The sequence below is a fragment of the Triturus cristatus genome, chromosome 7, assembly GCF_964204655.1.
Source record: "Triturus cristatus chromosome 7, aTriCri1.1, whole genome shotgun sequence".
In the NCBI taxonomy this organism is placed as follows: domain Eukaryota; kingdom Metazoa; phylum Chordata; class Amphibia; order Caudata; family Salamandridae; genus Triturus; species Triturus cristatus.
Genome location: NC_140590.1, coordinates 765108449 through 765123614, shown reverse-complemented (window position 1 = coordinate 765123614; position 15166 = coordinate 765108449). Strand labels below are relative to the sequence as shown.

Below are 15166 nucleotides of genomic sequence, written 5' to 3'. Positions count from 1 at the left end.
ATGTTACACAGCATGTCTTCTTTAGTCTGTAAGCACTATTTATTTAATGAGTTTCTCGTGCGCAGATGTGACCACCGGCCTATTTATTTAACTCGTAGCAAATGGGGAGCTCTTCAGGGGCCATGGGAGACAGAAGGGGGCAACTCAGCGATGCTTTCAAGCATTTGAAATGCAGTAGGTCTCGCATTTGCGAGAGTTCAAGCTTGTGGCATTTTTAAATGACAATGCCTTTTATTTATGTTTTTAAAAATCCAAAACATAAAAAAGGCATTGTCATAAACAATGCCAATAGCTCAAACTCACGTAAATGCGAGACCTATTGCATTGCAGATGCTTTTTGAATATAAGTTGTTGGTAGTAGCTCTTGTGTTGACGGTTGACCCAATGGTTGGGGGTGATCTTTCTTTTATCAGTGCTCTGTGTATCCGTGTTTACAGTTTTATCTAAATCAGTCGTGTCACCTGGATTGCTGGTGCTTCTTGGTTTGCATTGAGTTTTATTCAACTAGTGTTTGTGTATCAATGCTGGCAGCTGCCCACTGTGTTGGAAGTTATGGATGCTGTTATGGATGTTCCACCGGGGGTGGCAGAATCCCCTTGTAGACTATAACACTAATGGGGGAGTGGGTGGGATTTTTTTTTTTGAAAGAGGTGAGAGCATGCTCTCCACGCAGGAGAGATTGCTGCTTCCTCTTATTGGTCACCCTGTTTAGGCCCCAGCATGGTGCTCTGTCCAGGCCGTGATCAAAAACATGGCTAGCGGGTGTAGTGATTGGTTAGGGGGCGATTCTCGAAGATAAATAAACGTGTATATTTACTCATGCGTATGTTTACAATTACACTTAGGTGTAACTCTACAGTTTTTTGGAAACTCACCATTTCCGAGTGTAGAGTTAAACCTTGGTGTAGACTTAAATGCTTCCACCCCTGCAAATCAGAGTGGAGGCACGTACTACAGGATTTATGAGTGTAAAACTACGACTGCCCTATTATAGATGAAGGCCACATGTGCTGAGTGCGGGTTTGCCGTCCTTTAAACACTGCACCTGCTAGCCATGTGCAGAGTTCCCTCGAATCTGTGCTGTCAGTGGGAGCAGCCTCACCAAAGAATTTAGGTCTTGTGCTCTTGCCCCTTGTCCAGGCGCCTATGGGACCTGCGGCACCGGATCCACCTGCACCTGTTTGTGTCCTTCATGCTGCGGGCTGTTTCTGTGTTGGTGAAGGATGCCGTCCTAAAGCATCAGTACCAGGCAGTATTGGACCCAACTCGTTTCTGGCTGGAGGGTCACCACACCAAGGTAAGAGGGGTCGGAGGAGGCCAAATCAGCTTGGAGGTCACTATGTCTTAGAAGTCCTAAACCAAGTGGCAGAGGATGACCCACTAAAACCTGTGTCTGTGTGAATATGTCTCTTGTGTTTTTCAGATGTCATGTGCTAACCCTGCCTTTAGCTGCTTCCTTTTGCTACACTACCTCTGGCTGTCCCATCCCATCATTATCAGCCTGTTCTTCCTGCAGCGTCTTCTATCTGGCTTATATTCCACTGAGCTGGGGTATCTTTGCAGGCTCTCTCATCCACCTGTCTCTGCTTCCAGGGCTCTCCCATCTGACCACCGCCCTCTTGTTCCGGGTAGTGTCATCTACCTGTCTCCCTTTTCATCTGGGCCCTGACAAGAACATGTCAAAGATTACACAGGGAATGCGAACCAGGGACACGCCTCTTCACAACATGACACAACCTTCAGGAGGAATGAGAAGCACATGCAGAACTGGGACTGCATGTGAATACTACAAGGGACACAACTGTAGGGATTGGAGGCTGGTGAGCTGAACAGGATCGGACATGGGGTTCAGGCATGGACCACCACCGTGCAGGAACAAGAACAGAGACTGAGGTGGAGGAATTGGCCAAAGAGAGTATGCCAGCCAAGAATCAAAATAAGACTAGAAATGCCAGGGATTCATGACAGGAAATCTGGCAACTAGAAAGGAAATTGAAGTCTCCTTGAATGGGAATGAGCCCTCAGCGTTTCGGAACTGGTGGATTATAGTTAGATCCACCCCTAGTGATTCCCTTGGATTAGCTTGGGTATCCCTGTAAACTCAGTGACACCTCACACTAGCACCAAACAAGCAGCAGCACTTAAACGAGGACAGCGGTGTCACCTGAGGAGACAGCAGTACTAGAAACTATACCCGAGACAACTCCCCACCCCGACTTAACCAACTTGAGCACTAGATCTTGCGAACAAGAACATTGAATTAGAAATGACAGAAGCAAGTAATGCCAGCATGCACAGATCACCTGCAGAAACAGGCAGTGCCAAATGGCCAGAGGAACAAAGAGTAGCAGATTATTCCAAGGTGGCACAATAAAATTGCAGTAGCTGGCAATATACTGCTGCTACACGAAACAGGCAGAAACAGGGAACATCCCAGCTTACATCTGGAACAGCAGAAACACTTAATACCGAGCTAGCACGCGTGACTGTGCCCAGCCTGGTAAGAAAAGACAGTAACAAGTTGCCACATGCACCTGGTGCAACCATGAATTGATTAGCACACATATCAACACAACAATTGTTTTCCACACAAAGGCACTAGAGCATAAAAATACTAATGACCAAAAAGTCCATAAGCAGGGATTAGCTTTCTACAGCGACACATCTGTGTCAAATTATCTCAGAAAAAAATATGGTCCACAAATGAAGAAACAAAAAAAGAAAATATGATAAAAACTATAGTTAAAAAACAAGAGTTAAAATATTTAGGCATAATGAATTAGGTCAGTACAAAAACCCTCTTTTCCGTAGCTTTCCCATAATCAATAAAATAATAGTATATACATGAAGTGGGTGTGGGAGGGTGGTGGCCATGTGCAACTCACTGATGTGAAAGCCATACTCACTGCATTAAAGCAATGAAAACATCTTATAAATCTGCTCGGCCAACACATTAAAGGTTGCTTGCAGTAAGACTCTCCATCCAGGTGACAAGCCTTCGTCAGCTCAATATAAATTCAAATAAAAACCTTAAAACAATGAACATGTCCTGGTATGGGCCTAAATACCATTAATTTCATAACGAGTTCACAAACAACAAAACACACCAAACTTGAAAGCAGCAACACTTTGAAAGAAACTATTACCATTCATTTGCCAGCATCCCTGGGCCTGCTTCCCGCTGGAGGCTGCCGCGGCACATGCTTCTGAGCTGGGCTTGTGGCCAATCTCTCCCTTGCATTGCGAGGAATGTCCAAAGCCCTCGCACTGTAAAAGGTATTTCCACTAAGCCTCACAAACCTCTTTGCGTGTAAATATTAATGAGGCAGGAATTGGGCTCGTGAAAAGTTGTAAACGCTGCCATGGAGGCCTGCACGGGTCAGCAGGCCTCCATTCGCGAATGTGAAATGACTGTACTGGCACTGTGACCTTTGCACCTTGCAGGGGCCACGCGCCACGAACAGTGGCACACTGTATTGCAGGCATTAGGCTGAGCATGCAGCAGTCAGTCCGTTCGACTGCTGTCTGCTCCCGACGATGTCCCAAGCCTGGACAATGTGGACAACTTTCTCTTTGCAAATGTTTCGCACCAATCCACAGAAGGTCCTAGAAATTCCAAGCGGTGACCACACAAATGTCCACGATGCAAATATGGTGGTGTGACAATCTGTTCTGCCCCTCCCCCCTCTCCCCCATTGACCTCCTTCTCTACAGATTCCCTCACTGCCATCCCCCACCCGTTCCCCTCATCTCTTCCTAGTCCCTCTCTCACAAGCATTTCATTTGTTTTATGGCGCTACTCATACCAGTGAAGGTGTCGCAGCACATTACATCTCACACACACACACATTATACAAAGGCAATAAACCATACATGTGTAAATCAGTCTAAAGGAAATGCAACATAGCACACTAAGGGTGACAAGTTGTAGGAATCACGTCATCCATACTAATAGGCAGTTTATTTTACGATTTCTTGCGCTGAGGAAACACAAACGTTACTAATTACAATGTATACCTACCGAAACAAACCCTTTTCAGCAACATTAAGATAATGAAAGGGTGGGGAAAAAGCATAACGTTCGCATCTATGCCTTGCAGTTTGCCTGCAGCTCTTTGATGGCAGTCCAAAGCTCACTGTGCTATAGTAGGATTGTAACGTATGAGCAGCAAGTAACAGAGGGATCACTGTGACAAAGGCAGTAATCCATTGAGCTATCCATGCAAAAAACATTTCTGCGATCTGCATGGTACACATTCTTTGCAGCAGGCATATTAACCCTCCCTCTGTGCTACTTTGCCACTAGGCAACACTCCATCTTTCTCCAGCAGATACATTAATCACCAGAGTTATCTTGACAATTTTATTGTTTCTGCAAACTGCTGGACACACAAGTAACTCTGCAGCAGGTGATTTTAAACCCATAAGCTATTTCAAAACAAGCATTGGCACAGCCAATAGGTCTCGCCTTTGGGACCTTATAAGTGTTTAGCCATGCAACACTTGCATAACTAAATACTTATAAGGTCCCAAAAGCGAGACCTATTGGCTATGCCAAGCGGCTGTGCGGCCACGAAAGTGATCGCGATCAAACATCAATGCGAAAGTGAAAGTAATTGCGGTAAAGAGCGGCACGCGCGCCCGCGCACATGCACTTTAGGTCTAGGCTGGCCTGGTAGCACTTTTTGGAGCCCTCTCAATAAGTCTCGCCAGACGAGCGCATGCGCTGGGTCAGGCGAGACCTAAACAGCACCCTCCACTGGCTCCCCACCACGAACTCAGCACCTTGTGCGGCTGCACCTCCCAAAAACCGGCCTTGCCTGGTCCACATGTCATCACTATATTTCCACTGCAGCTGGTTTGAGATATGGGCCATATTTTTTCTGGGACAGAGCATCATACACAGACAATAGGGGTGCATGAACCATTGCATAATACCCTAATGCCCACAGCTCATATTCGCAGTGTAGGAAATTGCCATTTTTTAAGTGGTTCCCCCACCTTTTGCCCAATCTGTTTTCTTGGATATAGAACTCTGTTCACTTTACTTCTGCTAAACAGAAGCAAAGTGCCTGTGCTCACCCTTTTAATACTCAAAAATGTTCTCAATCCTAATTTACATAATTAAATGTCCTATACGGCCATAGTATACGGTGCAGAAATACACCCATGACATGGAAAGTTAAATGTCACTTGTTTTCTGCAGAGCTGATTGCGCCATCCACTACAGTAACAGAGAAAACATGGCTTGAGGCAAAACCTGTGTACCCTTACTAATGTAGCCTAAAATATGCTGGTCAGACTTGCAATAATAACCCTTTTTGACAGCAGAAAAGCCAGCTTTAAAATTTTAATAGGTCATCCCTAAGAACTCATTAACACCCACAGGGTAGGGTGTCTAATATTTAAAAGTGGAACATGTGTGAAATTAAAATAGCCATGTTCTTTCAGCCATTAGGTCCCAAAAGCAATTTTCATTGACAGGGCTGTAGCTGAATACAGGAAAAAGGCGAAGTACAGATTATAAACTTTAATCTGTAACATTTGACAGGAAACAGTTGCAGAAGTCATTCAAAGACTATTTTTAATACAAAGTAAAAATCCAATTTAATGTCAAAGTCAGATTTGTAATAGATATTTAGGAAAAGTAATTTGCAAGTTACCTTTTACCTGCCTGAACATCCAGTAGGCTAATTAGTATTAAACAACTGACCGGTGTGAAAACTTCTCCCAAAGTGTGAAGGGATGTTTTTCTTTCCTTTCAGGAAGACTGGTTAGAGTGAACCCAGATACTTAATTAATTAACATTCAAAGAGGCCTCCTTTTTGCCAGTAAATATAAGGTGAGGCCTGGAGAAGGCAACCCTTTGTTCCCCCAACCAGGCTGGTACCAAACCCAATGGGTGGGGATCTACCCCTGGAACCGGTATTGAATGATCACAGAGGAGGAGAATGCTCATTTCCCTGGTCACACATCTGGGTGAGCACACAAGCTGTTCATAAATGAGGAAGGGGTTCTCCATCTTGAATTTTAGGAGTGAGGTGCACTGTGGGATTGTTTACAGTAGAGCAAACAGAAACTGCTCCAAAAGTGGGTAGGATTGCCACTGGGAACTTTTATCACGTTAGTCAGGGAGGAGCCAGGAGTCACCTCTACTCACTAGCTTGTGCCAACTTAAATGTGAGCACCCAAAGGCACCCTCCTCAGAATACTTTCTGGACCTGAAGAATATCCGGAGAGGACTGGACCCTGCTTGCTGTAACCTGAGAGGAGCCTGAAAGACTGGACAGGCCTTCTCTTGTACCCAGGATAAAGAAGTGGACTCCAAGAATCCATTGACTGACCTCATTGTGGTTACACAAACACAAAAAGCTGCAAAAGCCCTTTTTCCTGAAGTGAGCAGTTGACCAGTAGTAAGTGGACCTGGACTGGACCTTGCTGGTAGCCTCTGCTTATGTGAGTCCTGGTCCCCAAACGCTGTCCCTGAGGTCCTAGTAGTCTTAGTAGTGAACAAGAGTAGGTGCTCCAGAAACTCTGAAAAGTTGGGAATTTGAAAATTGTTGAATTTCCAAGGCATCTGAAGCCATGAGGAGGACCTCACAACAAAGGTGTCTGACTCTGATTTCAATGCACCTTCCGTGGATACAGTTGCATGCTTACCTTACTGGAGGATTGTGAGCTCCATAAAATAAACAAAGTCAGAAGGTTAAATCTATCCAACCGACACTTCATTGCGGTTAGGCTGAAAGCGGGCCCACCTCCTCCCAGTCTACTGCATCCATAGATTATCATTGGCTCTTAGTGCTTTTTGTTTCCATTTTTTCTTAAACATGTAAAAATTCCTATCTCCAGTCCCCTCTAATAGAGTTTTGTTGTTTTTCTGTGATTTTGTTTAATAAATGGTGCTTTATTTTTCTAATTCGGTTGCGATTTTTATTCTTTGGAGTTTCAACTTTATTACTGTTATGGTACTGCATAATTACTTTACAAATTGCCTTAATTTAAGCCTCTTTGCTCTGTGCCACAGCTACCAGGGGATTGAGCTCAGGTTAATTTAGGGACTTTGCGGCTCACCCTGACAAGTTAGTGTTAGTATGCCTTGAGGTGGGCAGCTGCCCACGACAAAAATGTATCCACTTTCTTACACTAGCCATCATAGAAAGCTTGTGCTTTGCAAATTGATACCACCATTTCAGGTGTTGGTATCTAATCAATAGTTTGTGATCATAGTTGAAGTTGCAAACACTTCATTACATTTCATTGTCACTAATTAGGAAGTGGAGACCACTGTTTCACGCTCCTTTTCCTAACTATTCATAATGAGTCTCAAAGTGTACATTTGCAAATACCAATATGACTTTAATATGTTACTACTTTGGAATTTGTAGCTGCAACTAGAAAAATCTGCTCGCGCATCTTACCCCAGGGCCTCCTTTACTGCCCCTTTTGTAGTTCATTTATGTGCATTATGATTGCTGGCATTTCTTACACAAAGTTAGTGCACTGACTTTACAAACTATAAGTCTTTAAAGAATTTTAGGCCATGTGACTAGTTACCATGCACAACAGTCTGCAGTGAGTCAGGAAGTGAGACATCCATTGATTCCTGGCTCTCTCATCTTTAGTCAACATTCTTGCCAGGCTACCTTTCTCTCCTCGTTGGACCTGTCTCAGGCTATCCACCACACTGTCACATTCTTATCCAACTTCCCGTCTTTTCCAACAGGAAGTGCCTCTACTGTTTGTCTTTCTGTCTGCCATTCAGGGCCAGGTAGGGAACTAAAAGTAGCTCTGGCAAAAATGTTTAAAGCTGCCCTGCTCCTTTCTCATTTCTCTATCCTTCTCTTTCACGCTCCTTGTACTCTATCCTATGTCTCCTGAAGCACCCCGTTTGCTCCGCACACCTGCTGTATTCACCTGGCTAGAAAGTGACAGAGGTGCCATACACATTCCCCTGTCTTACAAATTGGCCTGAAGTGGCTCCAGCCCACTGGGGAAATGCCTATTAACACTTGCAGTCCGGGTCTGCTGTCATTTTTGATCCTAAGTCTGCCCTACATAGTCACATTATCTCCTCCCTGATTGTCTATTTCATCTTTCTAAGAATCGCTGGTGTGCTGTCTGTACTCCCTGGCTTTCTCCTTTCCTTGACTTTCTCACTGTCTCTTTTGCCTTCTCTGCTGATCTGTGGTCACTTCCGCTTTATTGTGACCTCTCTCTTTTTCTCTCTCTCTGCCTGTTTTATTAATGTGATGGCAATGTCCCTCTGTACTCATCTCTCTAGTTATCCTTGTCTTGCTTCCTTTCTATCCTTACCAGCTCTGTAGCGGTCTCTTCCTCTGCATAGCAGTCTCTTTTTTTGCTGACTCTAAGACACTCAAAGAAGACTCCTTCTGTTCTGTCATGGATGGTCCTCACCCTTGCCTCTATTGCAGTGGCGGCTGCTGACGTCTGAAAGTGGTGGGATGTAAAAGTTAGGGATGAGTGATGCGCCGCGAGTGAGCAAAGTGAGGGAACCCAACAGTTCAAAGAGGGGTTTGGGAAATTTTTGAAAAAGATTGAGCAAATGGTACCTTTTAAAGCAAATTTGAGTAAAGAAAGAAGGTTTAGAAAGCAATGGTGATAGTGTAGACTTGAAATATATACACACGTAAAAAAATATTCTATAGCTTACTGAATTCAAATTGTTCAACAGTTCAACCCGCAATCACTAGGACTGCTGCAGTGATAGTGCTGGAACCAAAATACAGCTTGTTGCCAATGCCATGCCATCCTAAGCAAGTACTGGGACAGGCACCAACCAGCAGTAACTGCAAGCACTGCAGCCACTGCAGCATCTTATTGGTGATACAGTGAGGCTCATGAGTTATACAGACAATGGTCATGATGTACTGCACATCTGCTAAACCCTAGGTCACAAGATCAGAGTGTGCATCAAAGGCAAGGCTGGGATTTCCTTTCCCAAAATGTACAGACTACAGCCTGAGCCCATCATGATCATCACCACTATCTACCCACCCATCAAACGCAGCCACCCATCTGTTTCCAGGCCCCATGTTTATGTCCTGACAAAAGGTTTTTATTGCTTGCCTTTTGAGTGCCAGCTTTCAGCGAACCATTGTTTTATTCAGGCTGCAAGCCATTTGACAGAGCAAAATAAACATGGAGACAATAAACACAGTACTATAAACTTCAGTGAAGGAAACCCCAGCCTTGATTTCCCTCTAATGAGCTTGTAACCACCAGGGTTAGAGAGCGTTCACAAAGCTTTTGCGAAAAGATTAAAGAAATCTTAAAGTAACAAATGCAGTCCTGCACAAACAACGCTTTACTCACTTTTGTAATGTAATATGTGCTTCACCAAATGACTTCATTACAGGGTTGGATTGGGATTCAAAATCGGCCCAGGCGCGCTTAAAAAAGTGGCCCACATTTGCATATTGCCTTTCTGAAAAACACTGCTTCGGCATAGTTTTATAAAAAGAAGAGGGGGTGGTCTCTGACAGAGGCATGTTTTCTTAACTTTACTTCGATAAAAAAAATGCATTCATTAATGGGTCGGCCTGGCGAGAGAAAGTGAGTGACACCTCTGCCCCCTTAGTAAAAGGGAGGTAAGGGCGGCCCATCTGCCACCAGAAAGGCCACTCAGGCACCCACTGGGCCGCGGGCGGCCTCCGAACAACACAGACACCGCCCAAATCACTCCCAGGCTGCCCAAAAAAGCAGCCCACTGCTGGAACTCGGATACCGACCCCTCGGGCATTGCCCGAGTGCCTGCCTTACCAATCCGACCCTGCTTCATTAGCTCCAGTGGATGAGGGAAGTGAACAAGTGTGTGCTCTGAAGCAAGGCATGGACTGACAGTATGAGGCGGGTAACACAGAGTGAACATGCACGTCCACATCACGTCTGCACTAAACGGACTTTACATCTGTGCATTGACTCAGGTCAGGTGGCTTTAAAGCGCTACAATAATGTTCCTATGGGAGTGTTGTGATACCTCACTCTTAGTACTTAATTTGTATACAAATAAGTGCCATGGCCCTCGTCAAGAGGTCACTGCAGCTTGCATCACCCATTGCCCCTGCCAGCACTGCCAATGACAGTACTAAATCAACTACTACCATCACACACCTACAAATGTGGCAACTGAGCCTATTCCAAAGCTCTATGGATGGCTTAGGCAGCAGGTAACAGTCATCTTTAATGCATATTGAATTAATAAACAAGTTGTTGTGCTAATCTCTGAATTAGACAAACAGCGCCACCATGTGGCAGACTGTCATAAGTGCCCATGTTGGCAATTAAGTGCCGGTGCCGAGCACCGAAAACCACCGGCGCAAATGAAGCACTGAGACTCTAGAATTTAATATAATCTAAATACTAGTTCTTACAGTGTTCTGCCACGCATGCCTGGTTGACAAGTGGTGCATTGCTGCATTGGCATCAATATCAGAGCGCCATGGAAAGGAGTTCAACAGTTGCTGGATCTACTCTCCAGAAGTGCCAAATCCCAGATGCAGAGAGTGAAAAACACACAGAACCTCTCAGAACTATCTAATCTCTATTGAGAGCTAGAACCTCTCAGAACTATCTAATCTCTATTGAGAGCTTTTAAAGTTCACAAAACCAGCTTTTAAAACAGTACTTCAGCAGGAGGTCACTACCAGTGGCTTTCGCCACATTATGTAATCCCACAGAGCTACCTGTGTTGGAACGTAGGGAACAGAGTTTGAATGGCGGCCTTGGTTCAGCGTCCTGTGCGTCTGGACAAACCTCTTTCCCTCTACGCCTCAAAAGGAGGAAGGTAATGTAGCCTTCCTTGTTCAGATATAATAATAAAGCCCTCAGGCCAGGTAAGGCTCTCCCAAAAAACAGCTAGGTATTACTGGATGAAACACGTGACCGTGTTTAGGGTGGGTGGGGAAGTATGCCACCTGTGGCGGCAGCATGTCATGAACGAGCTCCAGTCACACCCATTAATAAAGTGACCAATCTACAGTAAATGCATACAATGTGCAATTGCTACTGTGCGGATGGGACACCATTATGTGTGGGAGGCAATCTGGTGTAAAAACAACTCACGAACAGTTACCCGCTTTAAAAATGTAATGAACAATAAAAATATCAGAAAGCCCGATACATCTTTGCTCGTTTTAGGACACGTGCCTGGAAGCACTCAACAAATAGAAATGTTCAGCAGAAATGATGGGAAATGGAAGCACACAGCCCAGCCCACATGTTTTATGAGATAACAATGTTGGTCACAGGAAAAAGTGGAGAGTGCAGTTTCACAATCGAACATTATTTTGACCTTGCAATTGCAATTATTTGCCACCATCTACTAGTACCAAAGTTACAGTACACATGACCAGTGTCTGCTGCCACCACACAGCAATCTACCATATTAGAGTTAAGCTGCAACTTGCAAGCACATTGCCGCATGAATCTACCACACCACAGAACAGCCTCATTATTATATGTACCTCTTAACTACACTGACTGACTCCAGTCCAAGTGCTGCCTTCGGCTTTGAGAATGTGAGGTGAGAGATGCCAGGAATAACTTGTTTCCAACCCTCCCTCGTGGGCAATGCGATTGCTAGAGCTGTGCACGAAGAAGGAAGAGGGCACGGGGCAGAAGTCACTGCGTGGATCTGTCGGCGCATGGCATCCTTGCAAGTTCCTAGCTAAGCCCTGCAGTTGTAGCGCCGCAGCGACAGTCCTCGGGGCAGTGTGGTCCCTGTAGCTCTAGCTCATACTTTGGTGCTCCCGCTTGAAACTGTCACTTTTAGAATCAAATCCGGCCCACATAACACTTCTGTAACATTCCCATAAGAATGACAGACAAGGATCTTTTTGAATGTTTTAAGTTAGTATTTACATCAAAATACAAAATATGCCCTTAGTAAAATAGCAGCATAGCATCAGTGGCGTAACAAAAGTTTAAGGGCCCCCCCTGCAGTGTACAAGGAGGGGCCCGCTCCTGATTTTATCCGTAGCGCTCAAACCCGAGTACTGTGCTGAGGGGCCACCCTGCAGCTGGGGGGCACCCCTGCACCACAGGGGATGTGGGGGCCTGTGTTGCGCCCCTGCCTAGCATATAAATCATGAGTAATAGAACTCAGTACAGTTCAGTGTGAAATCCGGCATAGATTCACCTTCTAAGAAAGGGAGTAGGGGCCTGCCTTGTGAGAGAAATGTCACCTTATACAGGACTTTGGACAGTGAGGTTCATACATTCGGTGGGCATACATGATTCATTTAGTTTAAACAAATAGGAAACAGTCTGAAGGAAACATTTCTACACAGAACAAGAAAAGGAATACATTCAGTGATTTTCCCACCATTAATAAATTTTGGTTCGATCATTCTCACCGTCTCAGTTATACAGTTTATTGGATACAATGTTAACAAAACTAGGATAAGCAAGATTGTTCTTGGCATAGTACACTTAGGAAGCATTCTCTGAGAACTTATTCTACTGACTTGTGTAAACTATTAAAGTTTATTTCAACAACGGAATCAACAATAATATTACGTGACACAAGATGACGTCTAAAACAAGATGGAAGACAATGTAAGCACGGTTCAGTATTAGCTGTAGTTTAAATAGTGTGATATGTTTTTTAACAGAAAATGTGTGATCACACTCCCCCCCCTCAGATGATTCCATCATCACTTCAATTCTTTATTGCAGTATATCATTCATCAGCTTTGGGTTCTTCTGGTTGGTGTCTTCAAAATCCTTCATGTTATCATAAAGCTCCCTTTGCATCTCCTCGACCTTGACATCAAGTCTCTTTTGTTTTCTTCCTCTCTTTGCTGACATCTTATTTTCACACGTCATTCCCTTTGATGAGGAAATTCGTTTGTAACACCTCAAGAAAATAAGCACACAGCCAATGCCGATTAATATAACAAGAATTGGTGTTCGTAGCATCTTCAAAACTCCTCCACTTACTCTACCTAACCATTGACCTATCTTTCCAAAACCATTACCGGTTGATCTAAAAAATTATCCAAATCCTTCCCAGACACCTGTCTCTTCTAGTTCAGTTAATTCATGCGTTACATTTGTAATGTTAATAATATAACCATTAAGCTGATTATCTATGCGAGGAATATTAGCACAGCACTCTCGAGCATTAATGATTTTGCAAACTCCACCTTCCTTTGAGAGGAGCAGATCTAGTCTAAGGCAGTTTTGCATCATCATAGCCTGCATTGCAAGCACTTCTTTGTTAATCACAGTCAAAGCACCTGCGGTGTTAGTAGAAAGCCTGTCAACTATGGTAGACAATCTTATGGTCTTTGCATCATTTAGTGCTAAAGATGGTATTAATGCTCCAAATATATCTTGAGGATCTGCTTAAAGCTTTGTCTGCTTTGTCTAATATAATTCTCTGAAGGTATATCTAAATTATTAGCATGATAAATTCGAGGAAAAACTAACACAGCATAGCAACTTCCCACCAAATTATATGGTAACTAGAAATAAGCTGATTTACCACATACCTTATATATTCCTTTAATGCAAGCTTCTACATTTGAAAGAATCTTTCCCTTTACTTAATAACTATGCTCACACTCACTCCATCCTGATTTCTCAACTGCTTCATTTTCCTCTAGCTGTCTAACCATATATAATACTCCTTTCTTACTCACTTCAAGACTCAATTTAGGAGGAGGTACCTTTAAAATCTTCCCACCTTTCCCAATAACATGGGCAGCGTTAGTTTTCTTTTCTCTTCATCTACTCTTATCCTTTCATTTAATTTGTCTATAAATAATTTTTCATCGGCATTCATTTTAGATGTTATTTCATGCAATTTATGATCAGTAATGCATTTGCTAGATAAATTGGTAAATCATTTCATCATATACTCACCTGATTTTGGCACTTTAAATATGTCTAATAGCCCACAGATATACATTTTCTCCAGTTATGAAAGGTACATTCTCTAACAAATGATCAAAGTCAGAATAGAGCTGTTTAATCGAGTTTTATTGATAATATAAATTAAGAAAAACAGAACAAGAAAAGGAATACGAGAAAGGTAGGTGAAAATAAGCTGCTTCTTCAGCTGCGGAAGCAGGTAGATAACAAAACTATTTTTAACTTGCATAACTTTCACATATTCAGATAACATTTGATAATACACATTATAAATATTCACATTCCCATGCTTTGGGAGGTGTGAAATCTTTCTTCCATGAGATGGTGGACTAGTCACAGAGACAACAGTTATAATATGTGGCTTAAGAAGGTTATCTTCCCCATCAAATAAACATCCAACAGCCATCCAAACATAGCAACAAAAATGGCAACAGCCATACTTACGACTATAATTTTGCAGTGCAACTGCACCATGATCAACTTTAATCTAATTTAGTAATACTTAAAAATAAACAAGGATTAATCTTTTGTCTCTACCCTATCTCGGAAACTATTAGAATCTTTTATCTAGCATCAACTGGATCCCTCTAGGGGCTATTGTCCTATAACCATTACCTTGACTCTAATTGTCCTTTTTAACATTGGTCAGTATTTGAGATCTTTTACAGCTTCTTTATTTTATTTTGTTTATTTCAAAAATGTTCATCTGAATCTGTCAGACAATCATCTGAATAAATTTGATTTTGGCATAGTATGCCCAATCTAAATCAGCGTGCATTCGGTTCACCTTTCTCTCTCTCGTTGATCTTTTTAGATCAGTTGATTCAAAGTCAACATCATAAATGTCTGTTTGTTCTTGTATCTCACTATCTTGCCTAATTGTCTCTGGTCTGGTCTTATGTCTTAACAGTCTCTTTCTAGGAGTTGTTGTCTTTGGTCACTTTTCCCTTGAAGTGCTTGAGATTCTTGATTCAGGTGCAACTTTTTCACTTTTCACAGCAGAGTTATTTTGCTGAGTTCTTGTCTCTGTCTCTCTAGCAGGTTGTTGTGGCAGATTAGTTTCAGCTTTCCACAAGTTTTAACTGCTTCTGCATATGCATACTCTGAGACCAGTTGTTGGGATCATTGAAGTTGCTGGATTTGCAACCTCCACATCAGTCTCTTATTCAGCAGTTTGTTAATTCCATAGAGATGGTGGGTTTCTGGTCTGGTCTTCCTCGCACTCTTCTGAAGCCTCAGACACCTCAAACCTTGAACGACTAGGAGA

The 15166-nt window shown here is 43.2% G+C and overlaps 1 protein-coding gene across 3 annotated transcripts in view; it reads left to right on the top strand.

Annotated features, from left to right (window-relative positions):
- The window catches only part of LOC146810498 (glucagon-like peptide 1 receptor), a 279433-nt gene that overhangs the window by 152619 nt on the left and 111648 nt on the right, over positions 1 to 15166 (top strand). For all 3 annotated transcript variants that reach the window (XM_085614427.1, XM_085614426.1, XM_085614428.1), the window contains exon 6: positions 1141 to 1297. In XM_085614427.1, the coding sequence (XP_085470553.1) occupies positions 1141 to 1297 (157 nt within the window). The remainder of the gene's footprint in view (positions 1 to 1140; positions 1298 to 15166) is intronic.